At 33.6% G+C, this 25,823-nt stretch overlaps 1 protein-coding gene across 1 annotated transcript; it reads right to left on the bottom strand.

Moving 5' to 3' along the window:
* Window positions 1–1,568: 1,568 nt before the first annotated feature.
* On the bottom strand, window positions 1,569–21,528 carry LOC126810282 (uncharacterized). Its single transcript, XM_056098853.1, has 5 exons — window positions 21,522–21,528; window positions 6,073–6,108; window positions 5,708–5,737; window positions 3,298–3,385; window positions 1,569–2,968 (listed from the first exon to the last, which is right to left on the bottom strand). Exons 1-5 carry the CDS (start codon window positions 21,526–21,528, stop codon window positions 2,302–2,304), a joined length of 828 nt encoding a protein of 275 aa, XP_055954828.1. The 3' UTR covers window positions 1,569–2,301.
* Window positions 21,529–25,823: the final 4,295 nt, after the last annotated feature.

Below are 25,823 nucleotides of genomic sequence, written 5' to 3'. Positions count from 1 at the left end.
CTGCAAATAATAAAGATGCTGTTTAATCACCACACGTGTAGGTTATGATTTGCGATACCACATATATGCTGTTTAATCAATTATAAAAATATGATGTTTAATCACTACAGGCACGTGTTATATGATATGTTTATACCAGAGATATGACGTTTAACAACCACTACATGTCATGTATGATATGTTATACCAGAGATATGATGTTTAATATACACTACATGTTATGTTATGTTATACCAGAGACATGTTATACATAATTAATAAAAAATATTACAATGTATAACATAACTATACAAAATATTACAATTTATAACAGAAATAATACAAAATATTACAATTTATAACAGAAATAATACAAAATATTACAATTTATAACAGAAATAATACAAAATGTAACAATGTATAATATAATCTTTAAATGGCATTAAATAATTAGATAGAGTAAAAACAAAAACACATATTTATGGAAAACAGCTACAAGTGTATTTGCCTCATATATATATTGCTGTATCAGCTGTATCGTCTTAAATACACCAGTAGCTGTTTCCATAAGTATATGTTCTATTTGTATAACAGGATCAATATCATAACGTCGTATTAAATACACTAGTAGCTGTTTGCCATAAGTATGTGTTTTTATTTTTTATGTATAATAAATATAAACAATTAATGTTATAGTGTATGACAAAGTTATACAAATGGTATAATACTATCAATCTATAAACAGAGTCTCAAATGTTGATACAAAAATAAAGTCGTCTAAAAATAGAATACTGGACATCCCCGTATGAAGCATCCAATGATAAGTGGTATTTCCAAACTATGGAAGACCATACAGGTTTCTATTCAATGTTCTTCATTTTTAGTTTTTAATTCGCAGTTCTTAATTCTAAACACTTCATTTGTTGTCGTATTTCGACATTTCTACACTCAAATCAAAAGTTGTATATCAAATTTGTAAATTGTATTTTTGTTTAATTTAATTGTATTTTAATATAAAGTCCAGGTTTATGTTAGAAAATAAAAAAAAATAGCCTTCATTTAGATTTCATCATAGACAAACAACGAAAAACAAATCTCCAAATACCAATCTTGCAAAACTTTTTTCCCAAAACATTTCTCCAAATTCATCGAACCGCAACATTATGACGACAGAGGACGATAGTGCGAGCCGAAATCAACCTGGCATACAATATTAAGTCACCATATAATAATGGTGAATCGAGCAAGCATAGACTCGATGACCGTGACTGTAGTGAAATCATGTGCGTGGTATGGGCATCTATAGAGTTATGTTTCTATATGTGTAACTGTATGGGTAAATCTGATATAGCATTAAACAGAATGAATTGAACGTAGTCTACTTTTAGTATTGGGTTAAAGATACAAATGTTTAATTTAGTCTACAAATGTTAAATTTCGTCTACAAATGTCGACATACGACAACAAATGAAGAAATAATAATTAACGATTTTCAATTAAGAATTAAGAATTTAAAAAAAAACTGAATAAATAACTTCCATGCCAAACCGCATTAACCAATAACAGAATTAGCATAAATTTACCTCTACAAACGACGCAATCGACACTTAATATACAAGATAACATCATAATTGATGACTGTAAGTATATTATGCAGCATAAGACCATTGTGACACATAACTTTGAATAATTTGTAATTATTTATTAGGTCGGGTAATAATAGTCTCCGAATATAGTTGCTACGAGGATATGTCAACCCTCAAATATCGGGGTTTTTTTTACTTTAATAAATCCACTAAATTGTATAATGTCAGGTTAAATGTACTGGAAGACAAGTGTTGTGCGAGTAACCTTGTATTGGTCCTTGTTAGTGTTTAAGTTGTCTAAATTTATAACCTTTAGTGCACGCGCAGGGGTCTTTCCTGTAGAAGGAAACCGAAGTACCCAAAGTAAACCAACGAGGTTGAGAAGGCGTCCCTATCTCGAAACCACATACGCTCAGAGATCGAAACCACGACCGCAAACCAGAGCTCGTAGTAGCAACCGTATCCACGGTCTATAATCATGTTCAATAGATATGCTAATTTATTATTTAACAAGTATAAGTAAAACAATAATTTACTGTTCTTGTTCTACATACTATAAATAGTGTTTAGTACCCAGGGATTTATTTATAGTATATTAATTATGTTTAGTACCCAGTGATATATTTATATAATATTAATTATGTTTAGTACCCAGTGATATATTTATATTAATTATTTTTATTACCCAGTGATTTATTTATATTAATTATGTTTAGTACCCAGTGATATATTTATATTAATTATGTTTAGCCAATGAATAATCCCCTTCTTGTTTATCAACGGTATGATCACCTTCAATATGGTTGTATGTACCATCAGCCACGACTGGATGTCCATGACTATCACCAATATGGTTGTATGTCCCATCAGTCATGACTGGATGTCTATGGCTATCCCCAATATGGTTGTATGTACCATCAGCCACGATCGGGTGTCCATTACTATCACTAATGTGGTTGTATGTACCATCAGCCACAACTGGATGTCCATGACTCCCCCCTATATGGTTGTAAGTACCATCAGCAACAACTGGGTGTCCATGATTACCACCAATATGATTGTAAGTAACGTCCGTTATCCTTTGACGTCCGAGATTACCACCAATATGATGGTAGCCACCACTATCCAGTCCAGTTTTATTATGTTCACCAATATGGTTATAGGCATCATCAGTAACGGTGTTTGATTGGTTCCCTCCAATATGGTGGTAGTTATCCTCGGCAGCTGTCTGTCCAATATAATTATAATGATCACGTGAAGGGCACGTGGTATTGTCCAACTTGATATCTGAATAATGAGGGGTTATGTTTCTAGGTAAAGCCGAATCAGTTTGATGTCGTTGATTTGGAACATTTCTACTAACATGGGCAGCTTTAGTCGGTGACTTATCTGTTTGGTCTCTCCTAGAATAAGAATGAATATATATAAATTGTCATGTCTATCTGGTAGACTGATAATGGTTGGGGAATTCTCACTATAAATATGATCTAATAGGATTTTAAATGAGTACAAGTCTTCATGATCGAGCGGTGCAGATCAATATTAAATTACAAGGAATATAAAAACAGATCCTTTATATGTATATTCACCATTGATTGTATTCCATATAGATTGTCTATATGTTTTAAAACGCGCACTAGCCAATTGAAGTGGGGGCTTAACGCTTCTTCATAAGATTCGAGCACATTTTATAGTGGTATTAAGTTTTGTAAATTCAACACAACAAACCTACCTCTTATAAAAGAATATGACAGCACCGACTATAGCAATAACTAATATAACACCAACTATTCCACCAACTATACCTCCAACATCTGTATCTAAATATAATATTATACAATACATAATATAACACCAACAATACCACCTACATGTGTATCTAAATATACTAATATACAATATACATAATATAACTAATATAACACCAACAATACCTCCTACATCTGTATCTAAATATGATAATATACAATACATATATAACTAATATACCACTAACAATACCACCTACATCTGTATTTAAATATAATAATATACAATATACATATAATATAATATTAGCTATATATATATTGTATATTTATATATTTAGATACAGATGTTGAGGTATAGTCGGTGTTATATTAGTATCACCGACATATGTATCTAAATATACTAATTTACAATATATACTATTCCAAAAAAGTAGGGGATATTTGATTTTGGGGGCATAATACTAAAATATGCAAATGACTACGAAAAAGGTCACTATAGAACCTAACAGAAGAAACATTTCCAGTTACATGTGACGCCCAAACGCACCAATAGCTACCGCATGGAATGCAGGTGATGCTTGGGATCATCATGGGGGTCCAACCCAAGATTTGCACGACTCTGACTTTGAATGTTACAGTCATTGTGGCATTGAATTCCAGGGTGGAAACATCAGTTTAATTGTTTTAGTGACCAGAAAACAAATTTTGATATGCCTCGGCTTACCCAAAATGAAAGGTTACGTGCCCTTGGCATGCTACAGATCGGCACAACACAGGCGGTTGTGGCGCGGACGATGAATGTTTCTCAGTCTGTCATAAGCAGGCTATGGTCCAGATACCGTGATACACAATCTGTACAGGACAGACCACTCTCAGGTCGACCAAGGGCGACAACTCAAGCCCAGGATCGATTTATCCGTACCTTGGCCTTGAGAAATCGTGTCATCACAGCAAATCAGATCAGCGCTCGTCTTCAAACAGACACTGGTGTGAGAGTGAGTGGCCAGACGATTCGGAATCGACTGCATAGGGGTCACCTTCGCGCCCGACGTCCTCGCGTGATCCCTTGTTTGAGAGATCATCACATTCAGGCAAGACGTCGTTGGTGTAGGGATCGTCAACACTGGGATAATCGACGCTGGAGCAATGTGATGTTTTCAGATGAGTCAAGGTTCACTGTTGATTTTTTGGACAGACGTAGGAGCGCTTCCAAGACGTTAACGTCATCAGACATGATCGATTTGGGGGTGGTTCTGTTATGGTGTGGGGAGGCATCACTGTTGCTGGAAGAACGGCTTTACATGTTGTTGCAGGGCGTGTTACAGGCCAGTACTACCGGGACAACATCTTGGCAGTCCATGTTGTGCCGTTCGCACGACGTCATGGCCGCCGTTTCATCTTCCAGGATGACAACGCAAGATGTCACAGGGCCAGGACCGTTACAGGTTACCTCCAACAACAGAACATCACCACATTACCTTGGCCAGCACTGAGTCCCGACCTCTCCCCCATCGAGCATGTCTGGGACATGCTTGGACAGAGGTTACGTCAACGTCAACAACGTCCTGCCAATGTCCAAGAACTTGCTGCTGCGTTGCAACAGGAATGGGACAATCTGGACCAAAATGACCTTAGACGTCTCATTAGGAGTATGCCACGTCGGATCAATGCTTGTTTGGCAAACAGAGGAGGATTTACCCGTTACTGACTTGGTTGTGATGCTGTGGTAACTTTGCTGTTTGACCCCGGGTATCATTTTACCCTTATAATGGTCAGTCTGTGCCTTACTTAGTCTAACGATCATTTGGAATAAATCGATGAATGTGAACTTCATTTCATTTTGTCATTTGTTTCTTCGTCAGTTTCATTAGGTGACTTTAATAACACTTAAAAATCAAATATCCCCTACTTTTTTTGAATAGTATATCTGTAGTTATATATAATAATCTGCAATATATAGTTTTATAGTTTTGATTAATCTTTATTTTTAGTTTACATTTTAAATATTGTTGCACAAATTTTGAATTATCCTTAGAAAAAAGCTCGTTTTTAACCTATTCCTATGATTTTATCTACAATAAAACATCGCTGAATTATAAATAATTCGTTTAATCAGTTCTATCAAATATTTAACTTATATGGACGCGGATTGTCATTTAACGTCTGTATTCAAGTATACAACTATTATTGTATACTTAGATTATTATATTATGTTTACATACAGGTAGAAATAGATTGTAAATATAAATAGGACAAAAATGGTTATAATTTCATTAGCAATGATATAAATATGATTTACATTCTGTTAAAAAAAAAATACTTGCGAAAATGAGAGAAATTACAAATATAGATCTTATATATTTAATTGTTTTTACATCATTTTATACTCACCCGTTTCGTTCAGACCGCGTTTTGTGGGATCTACAATAACAATACAAAGGGTTTTTTAAATATTTTTATCTTTAGAGCTGTTACAATGTTAATATAAATGATTTAATAATAACATGATCGTTTCTGTAAATCAAACTATTTGCGTTTAAAACTTATTTTTATACCGGCATTAAAACATTCGTATATTATTGGTAATGTCATTTCAGGATATTTTTGTTCTTATGCCAGCAGTCAAATTCCATTACTCTGCCGAAATGTTAACAGTATTCCGCTTGCCCGCCTAAATAACACATCAAATCAAAATAACAATCGACATTTTATGTTCACCTGAATTAAAGAGGTGTGTTAAGTTATACAATAATTACCTGTGGTTCTAGGTCCTGTTGCAGAAGTTGATGATTCTATAAATAAATAAAATGATCTCAAGTGAGGTTTGAATTCATTACATACACCAGAGTATCGACATTTTATGTTCGCCTGAACTAAAGAGGCGTATTAAGTTAAAACAAAAATTACCTGTAGTTGTACTTCCTGTTGTAGAAGATGATGATTCTACAAATAAAGTTAGATATGTCAAGTGAGGTTTTAATTCATTACATACACCACAGTATCCTTAATGTCTTAACAAATATATATAGCTAATACAACAGCCTTGTGACACTGAAATGGTGCTATTTAATATATAATTTATTTAATGTTGTTAGGCAGCTTTATGGTGGTTGTGGAAATTAAAACAACCAGGATTGAACACATTATAGGGGTGTATTAAGTTATAAAATAATTACCTGTCGTTGAACTTCCTTTTGTAGAAGTTGATGATTCTATAAATAAAGAACATGATGTGGTTTGAATTCATTACATGGACCAGAGTATCCATTATGTCTTAACAAATATATAACTAATACAACAACCCTGTAACATTGAAATGATGCTAATTAAAAAAAACGTATTTAATGTTGTCAGGCAACTTTATGGTTGTTGTGAAAATTAAAACAACCAGTATTGAACACATTAAAGGGGTGAATTAAGTTATAAAATAGTTACCTGAAGGTGTACTTCCTGTTGTAGAAGTTGATGATTCTAGAAATAAAGAAAATGATGTCAAGTGAGGTTTGAATTCATTTCATACACCACAGTATCTATAATTGCTCAACATTGAACACTGAAATGATGTTATTTTCGACAAATCAATGTCGATTATTATTAAACATTGGAATTTTGGCATTTACTACAAAAGTACAGCAAACGATTGATAGTGTTATTGTGACACCACAGGGTTACGTCGTGACTATCATTCCATTATTAGTTCCTCACTCAGATGATATAAAAAACAAAGCTTACAGATAAAGTAAGCATATCTTGCCCCTTGCAATAGCTACTGAAGCAATACGATTTCAGAAAGCTACAACTGGGTACAGGACAACCTTGAGACTAGTGAGTCAATCACCAACCCAATTGTTGATATAATATATCGATATATTAATCGATATATTAAACTACATATGGTATAAGTCATTCAATATGCGAATATCGAAAAGGGGGGTGTAACATAAGATCACAGGACCACCACGAACGTGTGTACGTAATATGAGGACTATTCCACCAACAATAGCTCCTACATCTGTATCTAAATATAATAAAATGACGGACATATTGTGATAACATAAAACAATGAGAGCAGTTAAAGCTAAAGTTGTTGTTAAAAATGCAATAGTCAAGTTGGTACATCTACCCGGTGGGGTTTTATTTTAAATGCCGGTACTAGGTTTCGGTGACGAAACTGCGATAATATTACGATACGTTAGAGACACTGAAATGGAATAATAATTGACACGTCAATGTGCTTGAACAAGAGCGGGCGTGCCATGAACTGGGAACCATAATCAAAGTCCGTCATTCCATTTAGTCAGTTGATACGTATGTATTTATATTCGCCAAATTCAATGACAATCATCTGAATACAAAAAATTAGTGCAAAACAGATCAATGTCACAGTGAATGGTGCGGAAAAATCGATTTGCGAGAAACACAAACGCATTGCCATGTAATTTGTTTAAATTTTATATTATTTTAATGGATTGTTTTTTTTAAAAGTATACATGTATGTTGTTTAGTTGTACCTATTTCTTTCACTGTCGTTTTTAAAATATTCTTTATCTTATATTAAGATATACATGGAAAAGATTCGTTTCGTGTAGTGTTCCAAATGATTTGCCAGATCAACCAATCCAGATTAGTCGGAAAGCTCTGTTACTTTGTTGAAAGACAAATTAATTTATAAAAATGTAAGTCATTATTGTAATAAAGTTTGCCCCCCCCCCCGACACCGCTCCTTTCCGAACTATAACAGGGTTAATAGAAGTAGATGATTCTAGAAATAAAGATAAATAATGTGAGGTTTTAATTCATTTCATACAACACAAGATCCATAATGTGTCAACAAATATATATAGCTAATATAGCCCTGTAACATTGAAATCATGCTATTTAAAATATAATATATTTAATGTTGTCAGGCAGATTTATGGTTGTTGTGGAAATTTTAACAACCAGGATTGAAGACGTTAGAGAGGTGAATTAAAGTATGAAGACATTAAAGATGTGTATTAAGTTATAAAAAAAATCACCTGCCGTTGTACTTCCTTTTGTAGAAGTTAATGAATCTATAAATAAAGAACATGATATGGTTTGAATTCATTACATGGACCACATACTGTCTGAACCATAATATATATAGCTAATACAACGGCCTTGTAACACTGAAATGGTGCTATTTAAATATAATTTATTTGGGGTTGTCAGAGGTAATTTTATGGTTGTTGTGGGATTTGAAACAACCAGGATTGAACACATTTTAAATATATATATATTATGTAATACTATAGGGCCTATATACTGTAGAGATTATTTAAGTTCTCTGAAAAGATGTTCTGGTTAATATATTGAAGTCGTAAGCTGGTACCAGTGACAACGAGAACTAGGCTAACAAGGATATGTCTGGTAGATTAACATCGGGCAATAACATCATCGTCTGGTAATGAAATATGGCAATCCCATGCGTTAGAAACGTGGACACCCGCCCTCCTGGGTGCCCATATAAGTACACTGTGTTGGAATTCAGGGTAGCTTCTGTGCAACTGACCAAACAGATAAAGGAGTACCTGGTCAACTTTCCCGGGGGTGAATACATGACTCATGCCCGTATCCTCTTTATAAAGAATGTACGGGGTTTAAGTTTCCTTGGGCATCATTTCGTATTACAAGAAGGACGTTCCCTCAGCCTTCTAGGCTGAGAGGTTGGGAAACACCACCGCAAATCACAAGCTCGGGGATAGAGAACTTATATTTAGCTTATATTTAATGGCATAGCTGTGTGTGTAGTTTCCTGTATATAACCTTTGTAGTATGGATGTTGTATTCGATATATAAACTTAGTTATAACGTAAAATGTGTTCCAGAGTTAATGTTTTAGCGGCTGCGATAAAGATATATACACAATGTTTAAATTGGAGTCCTGGAGTAAAGAATTACAAAAATAACCAGAGACAATACTAGACGAGCACAGGGCTATTATAATATGTAGCAATGAAGAGAGTATGGATCACACGTTGGATGTGGGGATATTTTGGGTAGTCTGTCTTTCTACATCTAACCAGCGACGCAGAGTATAGCATAGTATAGCGTAGCGATAAAGGCACAGTGTTACATATATGTATAAATAATTACCTGTCGTTGTACTTCCTATTGTATAAGTTGATGATTCTAGAAATAAAGAAAATGATGTCAAGTGAGGTTTGAATTCATTTCATACACCACAGTATCCATAATTGCTCAACACTGAATACTGAAATGATGTTATTTTCGACAAATCAATGTCGTTTGATATTAAGCATTGGAATTTTGGCATTTACTACAAAAGTGTTATTGTGACACTACAGGGTTACGTCGTGACTATCCTTCCATTATTATAGTTCCTCAGATGATATAAAAACAAAAATTGCCCCTTGCAATAGTTAACTGAAGCACTAGGACTTCAGAAGGTTACACATGGGTACAGGACAACCTTGAGACTAGCAGAGGCGGTCATTCACCAAATTGTTTACATAATATATCGATATATTAAACTGGATTTGATGATTATTATATTATTCAATATAATAATGTTGTAGAGGGAATTAAAACACAAGATCACATGACCATCACAAACATGTGTACATGAGAGAGAGAGAGAGAGAGAGAGAGAGAGAGAGGGGGGGGTAACTTCCACTCGACACCAACTAGGTCATTTCGGGACTAGCATATGGTTCAATTTTATTTCAATAATTTGCTTGCGCGTATGGGTCTGTAGCAGTGAGAGGAAACCGGAAGTTCCAGAGGAAACCCACGGAATTGAACAGGTGACCTAACTCCTTTTCAGGTACAATTGGGGAATCGAAACCACGCCAGTTGACTCAATGAATAGCGTTATGACACAGCGCTCACACGCTAACCATACGGCCACCCACCCCCACCTGTATACGTAATATGGGAACAATAGGACCAACATCTGTATCTCAATATAATAAAGTAAAATACAACCCTTACTTTACAGTTCGCAAGATCAGCTTGAAAAGTCGATTACCAGGTTCTTAACATCAGTTAGTTAAACATAGTGATGGGTATTCGCACACTCTCTAGAACATCTGATAACATTTCTAGCTTTCGATTGTTGTTTTCCATTATTGTGACATTATGGTAACCCATATTTTCAAATGTTTGATTAATTACTATTTGCCTCTTTATTTGGGAAACTGGCACACGCGAATTATTGAAATATAAAAGACGAACAATGTTAGTCCCGAAATGAACTAGTTTGTGTCAAGTGGACGTTAACCCCCCCCCCCCTCTCTCTCTCTCTCTCTCTCTCTCTCTCTCTCTCTCTTTGTGTTTGGAAGACGAGTTCATCAACCGATCGGTGATTGATCATGTGTCTTAGATATTTTGATAATCATTATGTACTTACCTGCTTGACTGATATCGCTACCTGAAATAAATTATAACAACATATCATTTCCATGTCATAAAACAGATGATATTTCTACCAGACCAGGAAAATATAATTAACAACAAGGCGTGTATACTATACACATAATAAATGGAATTACCGTTTTGTCAAACAAGCAGTGTTTTCAACATTGCTGATTGATCATGAACATATAACGGATTTAGTCAGGTTTATTTTGGTAGTTGGATATATGTTCTCATTTACAGATATGTACCTAAGAACGTGACTTATCGCTGAATTGTCTTTAAAATACTTGATGTGTAATACCCAGTATTTGCGGGGATTTTTAAACGAACACAAATAGCTGTTAGTCTAAAATGCCGGATTTATTGTGTTAACTTAAAACAATATATAAATATTATTGTCAATCTAAACTGTGAATTAATGAGAACAATTAAAGCTAAAGGTACCTACCCGTTGGTGGTGTTAAAATACTGATATTAGGTTTCAGTGAAGAAGCTATATGATAATATCATAATCGGTTAGTGGCATAAAGATAAGGGACACTGACACGTTATTATAGTCGAGCGTATTATGCCTAGTGCCATATAATCGTACTTGATTTGGCGAAGCCTTAGGTTTTTCTGAAACAACGTCGCCTCCAAGAACAACAGCAAAATATATATCGCCCGCGAAAAAGGTCAGTATAATGCAAATGTAATGGGGCCGTTTCCATGTAACAGATTAAAACGCGCTCAGAAACATCGAGACAACGCATACATGGAAAACGGGCGTAAGGTTGTTTAGTAAAATAACTGCATTTAGAGAATTTATATTAAATGCAATGGCAATCATCTGAATACACATAACGAATTCCAAAGAAAGCAATGCCATAGTGAACTGAAATAAAATGAAATGGTGTTTAACATCCTGTTGTCCTGCTCCGAGTGGGCTAATGAAGACGTGCATACGCCATACAGTACAGTATGTTATATAAGGGAAATGTTGCACGGACAGCGGCACTATGACCTACTCTTATATCGAATTCCAACTGACAAGGGATCTTTACGTGCACGCCAATGTATACACGGGACCTTGGTTTATCATCCCATCTGAACGACTAGACAGCTGTCCTTGTCAAACCCTCCGCCCTGCAGCACTGCCATAGTGAATGGTGCTTTAAAATAGATTTCCCCAAAAAACTAACTACAATTACATAATTGCGACGTTTATATATATTTTAATGGATTGCATAACATGTATGTTTAGTTTGGTTATTTATCATTCTGAATTAAGAATTGAGTACAAATTAGTATTGTTTATTAAAATATCTTAAGATTTGTTTTATATTTGAAATTGGATGCTGTATCTTATTCGTCCAATGTCTTTTATTATATAATTCTTTTTTTTTAATTTTTATATTCATGGACATGGTCATTTGTTTCGTGTAGTGTTTTAAATGATTGATGCGATCTGTTGTTGCTTTGTTGAAAGGAAGATTAATTTGTCTAAATGTCATTATTATGATAAAACTTGTTTTTGCCCCCCCCCCCCCCCATCCTCGAAAGTCTATACCAAAGTGTTAAATGAAATAAAAACTTACTGTCTTCAGTACAATGGTATTCTATCTTGCTGTATGAATGAAATATATGACTAAAATGACAATATCGAGATGCTTCATTCAAACCACTAGTACTATTAAGAGTACAACTGGGTCTACTACTACAGATTTGTTGTAGTTGTGATAGAAGAGTTTTGTTGTAAGGTGTGAAACAATCGTCAGGCTCTTCCCTACAACATCTTATATTACCATTACATTTAGATATACCATTAACAGCACATCTTTGTCTATATCCAAACGTTATATTAGATATTGATATAACCAATGGTTCTGTACACCTCAGTCTCTGTTCAGTACAACTACCACGCCCAAGTGTACCATAACACGCAGTACTAACTTTAGATTCTGTAAAACAAAAGATGTATAATATACAAGATATTTGGATAAATAATTAACTATCCGAAATAAATGAAATGAAATGAGCTAATGTCCTGCTTCCACATGGATAATAAAGACGAGGATCATGTGTCAATAACCTTTCAACTAAACTGTACTAGGGGAAAGTTGTTTACTTCGGTTGTAAAATCAATAAATTTTATTCAACATTAGTTTTTGTTTTAACTATTATGTTTAGTACATTATAATAACGGTTTACCAAACATCTGCTCTGGTGTTAGGTTCTGAAAAGGAAACAGTATTATACGATGTGCGCAACTTATGTTTCTGTCAAAAAACCAAAGAAAACAGAAGCAAAACTAAGAAGGAGTACAGCATGTTTTTTTTTGTTATATGTATCTGTATAAAACGATATTCCCTTAAAACAAATTTATGTTTAGCCATAATATGTCATTTATTTATTATTCTGAATACAGTTTTAAATAAATCATAGTTTGTTTTATATTTCCTTCAAAGCATATTTATTATGTTCAATAACGTTGGGATAACGTAAACTTTTTGTATTCTCGGTCGTCTACATGTTGAATTCAGTGCGTGTAGGAAAACCTTTTATCTTTTTATCGTTTACCGTGAAACAAAGTACATGTAGTATTATATATTATATGTCTTCTTTTTCTTCGACGTATTTTTATTTTGTTTTTTATCTGTCGGCATGCCATTTTATGAAGATGTAGAAGTACTTTTGTATAAATATAATACCTGACTGTGCCCCATTATATACCAACATCTGGTACCAACACAATAATAGTAGTCTAATTCTTCCCATTACCATTTTACATTCTTCTTATGTAAACTGTAGAAGATATTCATATCGCTTTAGATCTGTTGACAACTCAATATTCTGAAATATTTCAAAGAATTATGTGTATATTAGCTACACATGATGCTACCGGAAATTACAAATGATAACAAAAAGTCTTAAATTAGGACAGTTATTGTTATTATACGGCTTAACGGGGGTCGAGGTGGCTCAGTGAGTAAGACACTGACTCACTAACTAGGGATTTTCAGGCGCGGTTTCCCCTTGTCAGTGGTGCTAGACGGAGGCTGACAAGGACAGTACCTAGTCGTTCCGATGGTGTTTAAAACCCAAGTCCCGGGTACACATTGGCATGCAAGTAAAAGATCCCTTTATAGTTGGAATTCGAAATAATAGTAGGCTCGGCTGTTCGGGAAAAAGTTCCCTAATAACACAATGTATGGCGTAAGCCCGTCTTCATTAACCTAGTCCGTGCAGAGACGTAGAACGATTAACCCCAACTCATTTCATTTCATTTATACAGCTTATATCATTTTGAGATTGCGTTTGACCGATTGACCAAATGGAAAATGTTAGTCGATTCAAATGAACCATGACATTGTGTGCACCGCTAATTCATTGACATATCATATCATGGATGCAAATTACCCTACTCTAAGCAAGTCAGTGTTTTGGGTGTTCGCTGGTTAGATGAGCCTTAAGTTATTTACAATGAGACATTTATAAAAAGAATGATACGCTCAAGGTTTTCAACTTGATTCACTAATCCTTTTTGTAATGTTCACGGGGTTAAATTATATATTGTAACCCAGTTTGCATCCTGCTTGTCAAGAAACTGGGATTTTATTTCATTCATAATCTGATATTTTATACACTTCGCTTACAAACTTAAATGATTTTCAAAGAAAATAAAATATGAGACGTGTTCAAGTACATTTATGGCGTTACTGCAGACAGTTTATCGGGATTATCTAACCGGAGTTTCTCTTGTCAATGGTGCAAGACCTGGTGGTCGTTGGCGTGCACTTAAAGAAGCAGTTTCAGGTCATTCACCTGTATTTGAGAACTGAAATTACAACTTGCGCGTTACATCACAAGGTCTGTCATTGAGTCAAGTTGTGTGGTTTCGACTTCCCCGCTTGTATGTGGCAAGAATTTGGGTTACCTGTTCAGCCTCGTGGGTTTTCTCAGGACTCCGATTGACGCTTATATGAGCAATATATATGGTGTTTACAAAATATAAAAGTATATACTGGCCATACATACAACGTTTATTAGATTGTCGACCTATTTACCGAGTCACTTTCAATATGAATACAATAAAGAGCGTATTGTTCCTTTAAGATGGACTTACTTCATACAAATTAAATCTAAACGTGCTAACCCAATATCTTACCTTAATCCATGTTATTGACCAATATCTAAACACCAATACAGGTGGATAAGAAGATCATACTAATGATAAATATTGTTATTTATTATTAAAATAACCACCGATCTACACCATGGACTACACATAACACAGTCTATTAACTCATCGCTATTTAACTTCCTGTTTAGACTATGCAATACAATACCCGTTTTATTAGCACGTGGCTCGACTCGAGTATACGTATATCACATTAAAGAATCACCCAGTCATCTCCATTAGTTAAAAACGACCTGGAATTTATTTTTGTAAATTGTCACAAATCAGTACTATAGTAATTCAGCAATTTTACCTTTACCTATTTCAGGAAAATATCTTTGGTAAATAAATAATGATATAACATGTTAATATTGACTAGGTTCCCAAATTGTGAGTACCCCCGGATGTCCCCCACCCTCCCCACAAACAAACGATGTTAGGAACCACGACACTGTACTCAATGAGCCACCTAGTCATGTTATTAATGAACGAAAAAAAAAATTAAAAAAATAAAATAAAAAAATAAATAGAGTAAATAAATAAATAATAATGTGAACATTTGTATGGGGGTATCCCACACCGTCTGTATGTACATAGCGCACATACTCTCACAGTGTTTCGTTTGATTATATCTAATCCCACTAAACACTGCTTTAACGAAGGCAAATTTCTGTTCCAAATTATGACTGACCAATTGCCCGGTTAACAACCAACAGGTAAGTGCGTAACAAAAGCATTACGCTTAAAACAGAGCTTCAAATTGAACCAAATATGTTTACATAACGTCACGTCGTGACTCACGATTTTATTATGTCCAATTAACCAGTGCATAGCAGAATATTGCAGAAAAACTAATTGCGTGACAAACGAAGCTATCAAATCGAAAACAATGTAAACGATACTGTTTGGAGACGAACACACTTTCACCGTTTTTAATACCCTAAATCACCGTCCAAAGTTTTAAGGAAGACCCAGATTAAACGATGGGTGTCATGTTGCTGTACTTGGGATAGATTTGATTGAACGGGAAGAATAGACACACTCTGCATAAAAGAGTTCTTGAGTAAAAAAGCCAATTTTAAAAGCCCGGTGTTAAAATTCGTCCAGGGCACCGGCATTGTTTAATTGGTCATAACACATTAAGAAGGCAATTTTATTTGCTACAAATCTGGACTAACATTAAATAATAGAGATATTGTTTTAATCACTACACGTGCAGGTTATGATTTGATATGCCACATATAATCACTTATATGTCGTACGACGTATTATGTTGTTTATTCACTACAGACACATATTATATGATATGTTATGTGTTATACCAGAGATATGTTATACATAATTAATACAAAATATTACAATAACTAACAGAAATAATACAAAATATTATAATCCATAACAGAATTAATAATTAATACAAAATATATCACAATTTATAACATAATTAATACAAAATATTACAATGAATGATATAAATAAATAAAAAAGGCTGCAATTTATAACATAATTAATACCAAAATTTACAATGTATAACAGAATTAATAAAAAAAAGTTACAATGTACAACATAATTATATAAAGTATTACAATGTATAAACTAATTAATACAAAAAGTTACAATGTACAACATAATTATATAAAATATTACAATGTATAACATAATTAATACAAAAAGTTACAATGTATAACAGAATTAATACAAAATATTACAATGTACAACATAATTATATAAAATATTACAATGTATAACAGCATTAATACAAAAAGTTAGAATGTATAACAGAATGAATACAATTATAATATAATCTTTAAATGACATTTAGTAACTGGATAGAATAAAAACAAAAAAAAAACAAAAACAAAAAACAATATATTTATGGAAAAAGCTAATAGTGTACTTGCCTCAAAAAGGTATTGCTATATTACCTTGATAACCCGGAGATTATACTTATTTAAACATCGATTTAAATAAACTAGTAGCTGTTTGCCATAAGTATGTGTTTTTATTTTTAATGTATAATATGATAATATAAAATGTTAAAGTGTATGACAAAATTAATACAAATGGTATAATACTATCAATCTATAAATAGATTATCAATCTATAAAAAAATATTGTGACACATAATTTTTTATTAATTTTTATTCATTATTGGGTCGGGTAATTATAGTCTACGAATATGGTTGCTATAACGATAAATCAACCCTCAAATATAATGTTTTACTTTAATACGTGCACCAAATTGTATAATGTCAGGTTGAATTCACTGAAAGACAAGCGTATTGTGAGTCACCTTGTATCAGCCCTCGTTAAAAGTCTAGCAGGGACATGAAGTCTAAATTTATCACCTTTAGCGCACACCGAGGGGTCCTGTAGAAGGAAACCGGAATACCCAAAGTAAACCAACGAGGTTGAGAAGGCGTCCCTATCTCCAAGCCACATACGCTCAGAGATCGAAACCACGACTGCAAGCCAGAGCTCGTAGTAGCAACCGTATATCCAAGATCTATAGTCATGTTCAACAGATATGCTAATTTATTATTTAATAAGTATAAGTAAAACAATAATTTACTGTTCTACAAACTATTATTTATGTTCAGTACCCAGTGATTTATGAATATATTAATTATTTTTAGTACCCAATGATTTATTTATTTATATTATATTAATGATGTTTAGTACCCAGTGATATATTTATGTTTAGTACCTAGTGATATATTATTATATTATTTATGTTTAGCCAATGAATAATCCCCCTCTTGTTTATCAACGCTATGGTCCTCAAGATGATTGTATGTACCCTCAGCCATGGCTGGATGTCCATGAATATCACCAATATGGTTGTATGTACAATCAGCCATGACTGGATGCCCATGACTATCGCCAATATGGTTGTATGTCCCATCAGCCACGACTGGATGTCTATGACTATCCCCAATATGGTTGTATGTACCATCAGTCACGACTGGGCGTCCATTACTATCACTAATGTGGTTGTATGTACCATCAGCCACAACTGGATGTCCATGACCATCCCCTATATGGTTGTAAGTACCATCAGCAACAACTGGGTGTCCATGACTACCACCAATATGATTGTATGTGACGTCCGTTATCCCTTGACGTCCAAGATTACCACCAATATGATGGAAGCCACCACTATCCAGACCAGTTTTATTATGTTCACCAATATGATTGTAGGCATCATCAGTAACGGTGTTTGATTGGCTATCTCCAATATGGTGGTAGTTATCCTCGCCAGTACGGTTTAAATTAATATCTGACGTCACAGCTTTCTGTCCAATATAATTATAATGATCAAGTGAGGGGCACGTGGTATTGTCCAACTCGATATCTGAATAATGAGGGGTTATGTTTCTAGGTAAAGCCGAGTCAGTTTGATGTCGTTGATTTGGAACATTTCTGCTAACATGGACAGCTTTAGTCGGTGACTTACCTGTTTGGTCTCTCCTGGAATAAAAATAAATATACGTTAATATGACAGACTGATAATGGTTGGGGAATTCTTACAATAAAAATGATCTCATAGGATGTTAAATGTGTACTAGTCTTCATGATCGCGTTGAACAGACCAATATAAATTACATGGAATGTACAGACTAGACCAATATAAATTACATGGAATGTACAGACAGAAATATCTTTTATATGTATATTCACCGTCGATTATATTCCAAATAGATTATCTTTATGCTTTAAAGCGCGCACTAACCAATTGAGAAGGGGGCTTAAAGCGAGAATTTTATATTTTCTAATGAGGTAAAAACATAATTATTTCTATGTCTTTTGCTCAATAGGTTGTCAACTCACAATTATACGGTCATAGGTATCATTCTCAAACTTAAAAATAATTCACCCCCGGAAATAATAACACAATTATCTCCCTTGATTTTCTATTCCCCAATTGGAATAGCTATCATCAAACGTTTGAATTGAAAGTTGAAAATGATATTTTTGCCAATTTCTCAACTGGCAATTGTGAATTATAGGAGTAGTAGGATTATTCTTTAACAAGGTAGGACTGTTTACAGATACCATCTATTTTAAGGCTTTATTTTAATACATTTTAAAAATATGAAATTATCGCTTGAACGCTTCTTCACAAGATTTGTGCACATTCTTTAGCGATATTTTGTTTTGTAAATTCAACACAACAAATCTACCTTTTATAAAAAAATATGACAGCACCGACTATAGCAATAACTAATATAACACCGACTATTCCACCAACTATACCCCCAACATTAGTTTCCTCTACACCTGTATCTAAATATAATAATATACAATACATATAACTAATATAACACCAACAATAGCTCAGATTTGTACTTACTCTTGCCAACAAAATAGTCTTTGATGAAACACACTTTCTTTACAGCGAATACGAATTACTACAGAGAGCCAAAATTCAAAACAAAAAAATGTCAGTCACCGTTTATCCCCCAACGCATATGTATACTAGATCAAGCAGTATCTGACGAAATGCAATAGGCTGTGATTTGTTAACATATATCCATGTACTATTATGTATCATTTATATCTAAATTATTATTATTATGATTACTTCTGTATTTTTAAATACAGAAGTAATCATAATAATAATATTGTTACCCAAATTCTAAATTATCTTTAGAAAAAGATGGTGTCTAACCTATTCCTATGATTCTATCTACAATAAACATCTCTGAATTATAAATATTATATTTGGAATTCGTTTAATCAGTTCTATCAATTATGTAAATTATATGGACGCTAATATTGTCAGTTAATGTCTGTATTCAAGTATACAACTATTATTTTATACTTAGCTTATTATATTATGTTTACATACAGGTAAAATATATTGTAAATACGACAACAATCTTTATAATTTTATTAGCAATGATATAAACATGATTCACGCTCTGTTAAAAAAAAAAAACTTGCGGAAATGAGAAAAATTACAGACATGCATATTTTAATTGTTTTTAACATCATTTTATGCTGACCTGTTTTTTTTACATCACTTATTGTAGGATGTACAATGCAGTTACAGAACGTTGTTTAAATATTTGTTTATGTTTAGAACTATAACAAGGTTAATATAAAATGATTTAATAATAATATCAGTGGTCAGTTCCGTTTAAAACTTATTTGTATACTGCGATTAAACATTCGTCTACTATTGGCAATCCTATTTCATGATATTTTTGTTCTTATACCAGCAGTCAAATTCCATTACTCTACCGAAAATTCCACTTGCCCACCTATATAACACATCAAATCAAAATAACAATCGACATTTTATGTTCACCTGAATTAAAGAGGTGTGTTAAGTTTTAAAATAATTACCTGTCGTTGTACTTCCTGTTGTAGAAGTTGATGATTCTATAAATAAAAAAAATGATTTCAAGTGAGGTTTGAATTCATTACATACACTAGAGTATCCATAATGTCTTAACAAATATATAGCTAATACAACAGCCTTGTGACACTGAAATGGTGCTATTTAAAATATAATGTATTTTATATTGTCAGGCAGCTTTATGGTTGTTGTGGAAACTGAAACAACAAGGATTGAAGACATTAAAGATGCATATATGTATAAAATAATTACCTGTCGTTGTACTTCCTGTCGTAGAAGTTGATGAATCTATAAATAAAGAAAATGATATGGTTTGAATTCATTACATGGACCATAAGATCCATAATGTATATGGTTAATACAACTGAAATTATGCTATTTAAAATATAATACAACGGTTGTTGTGGGATTTGAAACAACCAGTCTTGAACACATTAAAGATGCATACATGCAATACTATATGGTCTATATACTGCAGAGTTAATTTAAGTTCTGTAAAATGCTCTCGTTAATGTATTGAAGTTGTTAGCTAGTACCAGTGACAACGAGAACTAGAACAAGGATATGTTTGGTAGATTAAAATCGGATAATGTCTGGTAATCCAAAAATGGCAATCCAATGCGTTAGAAACGTGGACATCCGTCCTCCTTGGCGCCTATATAAGTACACTGTGTTGAAATTAGGGGTAGCTTCTGTGCAGCTGACCAAACAGATAAAGGAGTACCTGGTCAACTTTCCCTGGGGTGAATACATGACCCATGCAACGTATCCTCTTTATAAAGAACGTGCGGTGTTTAAGTTTCTTTAGGCATAATTTTGTATTCTTAGAATGGTGTTCCCACAGCCTCCTAGGCTTTTAGGCTGGGGAACACCGCCGCAAATTACAAGCTAGGGGATAGAGAACTTATATTTAGCTTACATCTAATGTCATAGCTGTGTGTGTAGTTTCTTGTATATAACCTTTGTATTATCGATGTTACAAAGATATAAAAACATAGCTAACCAACAAATTGTTCCAGATATATACACAATTTTTAAAGTTGAGTCCTAGAGTAAAGAATTACAAAAATAACCAGAGACAATACTAGACGATCACATGGTTATTATAATGTGTAGCGGAGAAGAGAGTAAGCATAACACGTTGGATGTGGGGAGCTTTTTGGTGATCAGTCTGTCTTTCCACATCTAACCAGCATAGCATAGCATGGCAAGGTATGGCATGGCATGGCATGGCATAGTGCGATAAGGCATAGTGTTACATATAAGTATAGAATAATTACCTGTCATTTGACTTCCTGTTATAGATGTTGATGAATCTATAAATAAAGAACACGATGTGCTTACACCAGAGTATCCATAATATCTTAACAAATATACAACTACTACACCAGCCTTGTAACACTTAACAATTTAAAATATAATTTATTTAATTATGGTTGTTGTGGAAATCGAAACAACCAGGATTGAACACATTAAAGATGTGTATTAAGTTATAAAATAATTACCCGTAGTTATACTTCCTATTGTAGAAGTTGATGATTCTATAAATAAAGAAAATGATCTAAAGTGAGGTTTGAATTCATTTCATACACCAGAATATCGATAATGTCTCAATACTGAAATGATGTTATGTTCGACAAATCAACGTCGATTATTATTAAGCATTTACTACAAAAGTAGAACAAACCATTGTCAGTGTTATTGTGACACAAAAGGGTTACGTCGTGACTATCCTTCCATTATTAGTTCCTCAGATGATATAAAAACAAATCTTACAGATAAAGTAAGATAAAGTTATATTATAGTATATCGATATTTGATGTTCTAAGTCATTTAGTATAATAATGTTGTAGAGGGAGTTACAACACAAGATCACATGACCATCACAAACAAGTGTCCCTGAGAGAGAGAGAGAGAGAGAGAGGGAGAGAGGGGGGTAACGTCCACTCGATTCAAACTAGGTCATTTGACACAATGAAAGACCTTATGACACAGCGCGCACACGCTAACCATACGGCCATCCACCCACATCTGTATCATATGGGACAATAGCACCAATATCTGTATCTCAATATAATAAAGTAAAATACACGCCTTACCTTCCAGTTCGAAAGATCAACTTGAAAGGGTCGCTTAGCAGGTTATTAAAACCAGTTGGTTAAATATAGCGATGGGTATTCGCACACTTTCTAGATCATCTGATAACATTTATAATTTTAAGGAGTTAATTTCGATTGTTCTTTTCCATTATTGTGACATTATGGTACCCCATATTTTCAAATGTTCGATTAGTTACTATGTGCCTCTTTATTTGGAAAACTGGCACAAGTGAATTATTGAAAGATAAAAAAAACGAAAAATGTTAGTTAGTTCCGAAATGAACTAGTTTGTGTCAAGTGGTCATTAAACCTAATTTTTCTCTCACCCCCCCCTCTCTCTCTCTCTGTTTGGAAGACAAGTTCATCAACCGATCGGTGATTGATATTGTATCTTAGATATTGTTGATAATCATTATGTACTTACCTGTTTGACTGTCATCGCTACCTGAAATAAATTATAACAACATATGATTTCCATGTCATAAACTATGTGATGCAGGACGGAGAGTTTGACAAGGACAGCTGTCTAGTAGTTCGGATGGACGAAAAACCGAGGTCCCGTGTACACATTGGCGTGCACGTAAAAGATTCCTTGACAGTTTGAATTCGATATAAGAGTAGGCCGTAGTGCCACTGTCTGGGCAAAATTTCCATCATAGTACACTCTATGGCGTATGCCCATCTTCAGCCCAGTTCGGAGCAGAACAGTAGGACGTTAAACCCCATTTCATTTCATTTCATTTCATTTGGATTATTTTTCATACTGAATTCTGGATTGAATACAAATTAGTGTTGTTTATGCAGTATTTAAGATTTGTTTTAATATTTTGAAATTGGTAGGATGATGTACCTAATTCGTCCAGTGTCTTTCAAATTAAGATAAATTAATAGACATTATGTTTCGTGTAGTGTTCTAAATGATTTATGTAATAAACCAACCCACGGTAGATTAGTCGGAAAGCTCTGTTGTTACTTTGTTGAAAAGAAGATTAATTTGTGAAAATGCCCCCCCCCCCCCGAAAGTCTACCAAAGTGTTAAACTTACTGTTTTTAGAACAATGATATTCTATCTTGCTGTATGAATGAAATATAAGAACAATAGTAAAATCACAATGTGAAGATCTCTCATTTAAGCCAGTATTATTATTAAGAGTACAAGTTGATCTCCCATTACAGGTATGTTGTAATCCTGATAGAAGAGTTTGGTTGTAAGGTGTAAAACAATCTTCAAGATGTTCACTACAACATGTTTTATTAATACAATCAGCTACACCAGCAACGCGACATCCTTGTCTATATCCAAACGTTATATTAGTTATTGATATCACCAATGGTTCTGTACAGATTAGTCTATGTTCAGTACATCCTACACCTGATGAACCGTAACATGCTGTACTAACGTTGGATTCTGTAAAACAATTTAATGATATCATGTTATAAAATACAACATATATTGATCTTGAATAACAGAAATGAAGTGGGATTTAACGCCATAATGGTCTACTCCTATCGGGATAATTAAGACGGGGATCATAATATATTCTGTCTATGAGTACACCTTTCAACTAAAGTATACTGATGGTGGGGGGCGATATGTTCACTTCGGTTGTAACATGAATAAATATTATTAATATTAATTATTGCTTTAACCATTACATTCAGTACATTATAGTACCAGTTTACCAAAACAGCTCATTATTCGTTATTCACCGCTTGAATAACAATCTGGTTTATTCACCGACTATACGTCTACTAATGAGTTTTCCACTACTAGGGGATACTTTGCAATCATTATTCTATTGTTGTCTAATGATCGTTTAGAATTAAATCCTGAAAAATCTTCAATAAAGATACATGAACACCTTATATGTGAATCCCGAATAACTAGGTGAAAAACGAATAACAAACATCTCGTTATTCGTTATTCACCACTTGAATAACAATCTGGTTTATTTACCGACTATACGTCATTTAATATGTTTTCTACTGCTAGGGGATACTTGGCAATCCATTATTCTATTGTTGTCTAATGATCGTTTAGAATTAAATCCTGGTATATATTCATTAAAGATACATGAACACCTTATATATGAATCCCGAATAACGAGGTGAAAAACGAATAACAAACAGCTCGTTATTCGGGATTCACCGCTTGAATAACAATCTGGTTTATTTATCGACTATACGTCATTTTATATGTTTTCTACTGCTAGGGGATACTTTACAATCCATTATTCTATCGTTGTATAGTGATCGTTTTGAATTAAATCCTGAATTATCCTCATTAAAGATGCATGAACCACTTCATATGTGAAACCCGAATAACGAGGTGAAAAACGAATAACAAACATTCGTTATTCGTTTTTCACCGCTTGATTAACAATCTGGTTTATTGACCGACTATACGTCTACCAATGCTAGGGGATACTTTACAATCCATTATTCTTTTGTTGTATAGTGATCATTTTTCGTTATTCGTTATTCACCGCTTGAATAACGATCTGGTTTAGTGATTGTTTTGAATTAAATCCTGAATTATCCTCATTAAAGATGCATGGACCTCTTCATATGTGAATCTCGAATAACGAGGTGAAAAACGAATAACAAACAGCTCGTTATTCGTTATTCACCGCTTGAATAACAATCTGGTTTATTTACCGACTATACGTCTACTAACGAGCTTTCCACTGCTCGGGGATACTTTACAATCCATTATTCTATTGTTGTATAGTGATCGTTTTGAATTAAATCCTGAATTATCCTCATTAAAGATGCATGAACCCCTTCATATGTGAATCCCGAATAACGAGGTGAAAAACGAATAACAAACAGCTCGTTATTCGCTGCTTGAATAACAATGTGGACTGTTTTCGTCTAGAAGTCGTTTTGCTGTCTTTTATACTACTGGGGATACTTGACATCGGTCATTCTAGTCATGGATAGCTGCATATTTGAATCACGAATAAAAATCTGAATAACGAATAACTAATAACTAGGTGGTGTATCCCTCGTTATGAATAACGAATAACGAAAAACGATCCAATTTCACACTGTCGGCACCAACTTATGTTTCTGTCAAAGAAAAAGAGACGCAAACCGAGAAGAAGCACAGCGTGGTTCAGTAAAGAACGATATTCCCTTAAAACAAATTTATATTTTGTCATTCTTAAAAATTAATTGTAAGGTATTATACAGGTTTAAATAAAATAGCTTGTTTTAGATTTCCTTCAAATCATATTGATTCTGTTCAATAACGTGGGGATAACGTGCACTTCAATTATTCACCTATATTTTTGTATTCTCGTCGTATATATAAGTTGAAATCATTGCGTGTCGTCATACCTTTTGTGGAGCGGCAGAAGTACTTTTGTATAAAAATAATACCTGACTGTGCACCATTATATAGCAATATCAGGTATCCAAACAACAATAATACTTTAGTTAGACCCATCATCATTTTATATTCTTCTTAAATACACTGTG

Source organism: Patella vulgata, chromosome 2 (genome assembly GCF_932274485.2).
Source record: "Patella vulgata chromosome 2, xgPatVulg1.2, whole genome shotgun sequence".
Taxonomy (NCBI): Eukaryota; Metazoa; Mollusca; class Gastropoda; family Patellidae; genus Patella; species Patella vulgata.
Note: the sequence above shows the minus strand (reverse complement) of the source record. Positions and strands in the feature narration are given on the sequence as shown.

Bases quoted from the DNA above. Each gene is read 5' to 3' on its own strand.
- LOC126810282 (XM_056098853.1), bottom strand. The intron at 5,738-6,072 runs GTAATTATTGTA...TTGTTATTGTAG, and splicing joins AACAGGACCTAGAACCACAG to ATCCCACAAAACGCGGTCTG. The intron at 2,969-3,297 runs GTAGGTTTGTTG...TTCTTATTCTAG, and splicing joins GTCATATTCTTTTATAAGAG to GAGAGACCAAACAGATAAGT.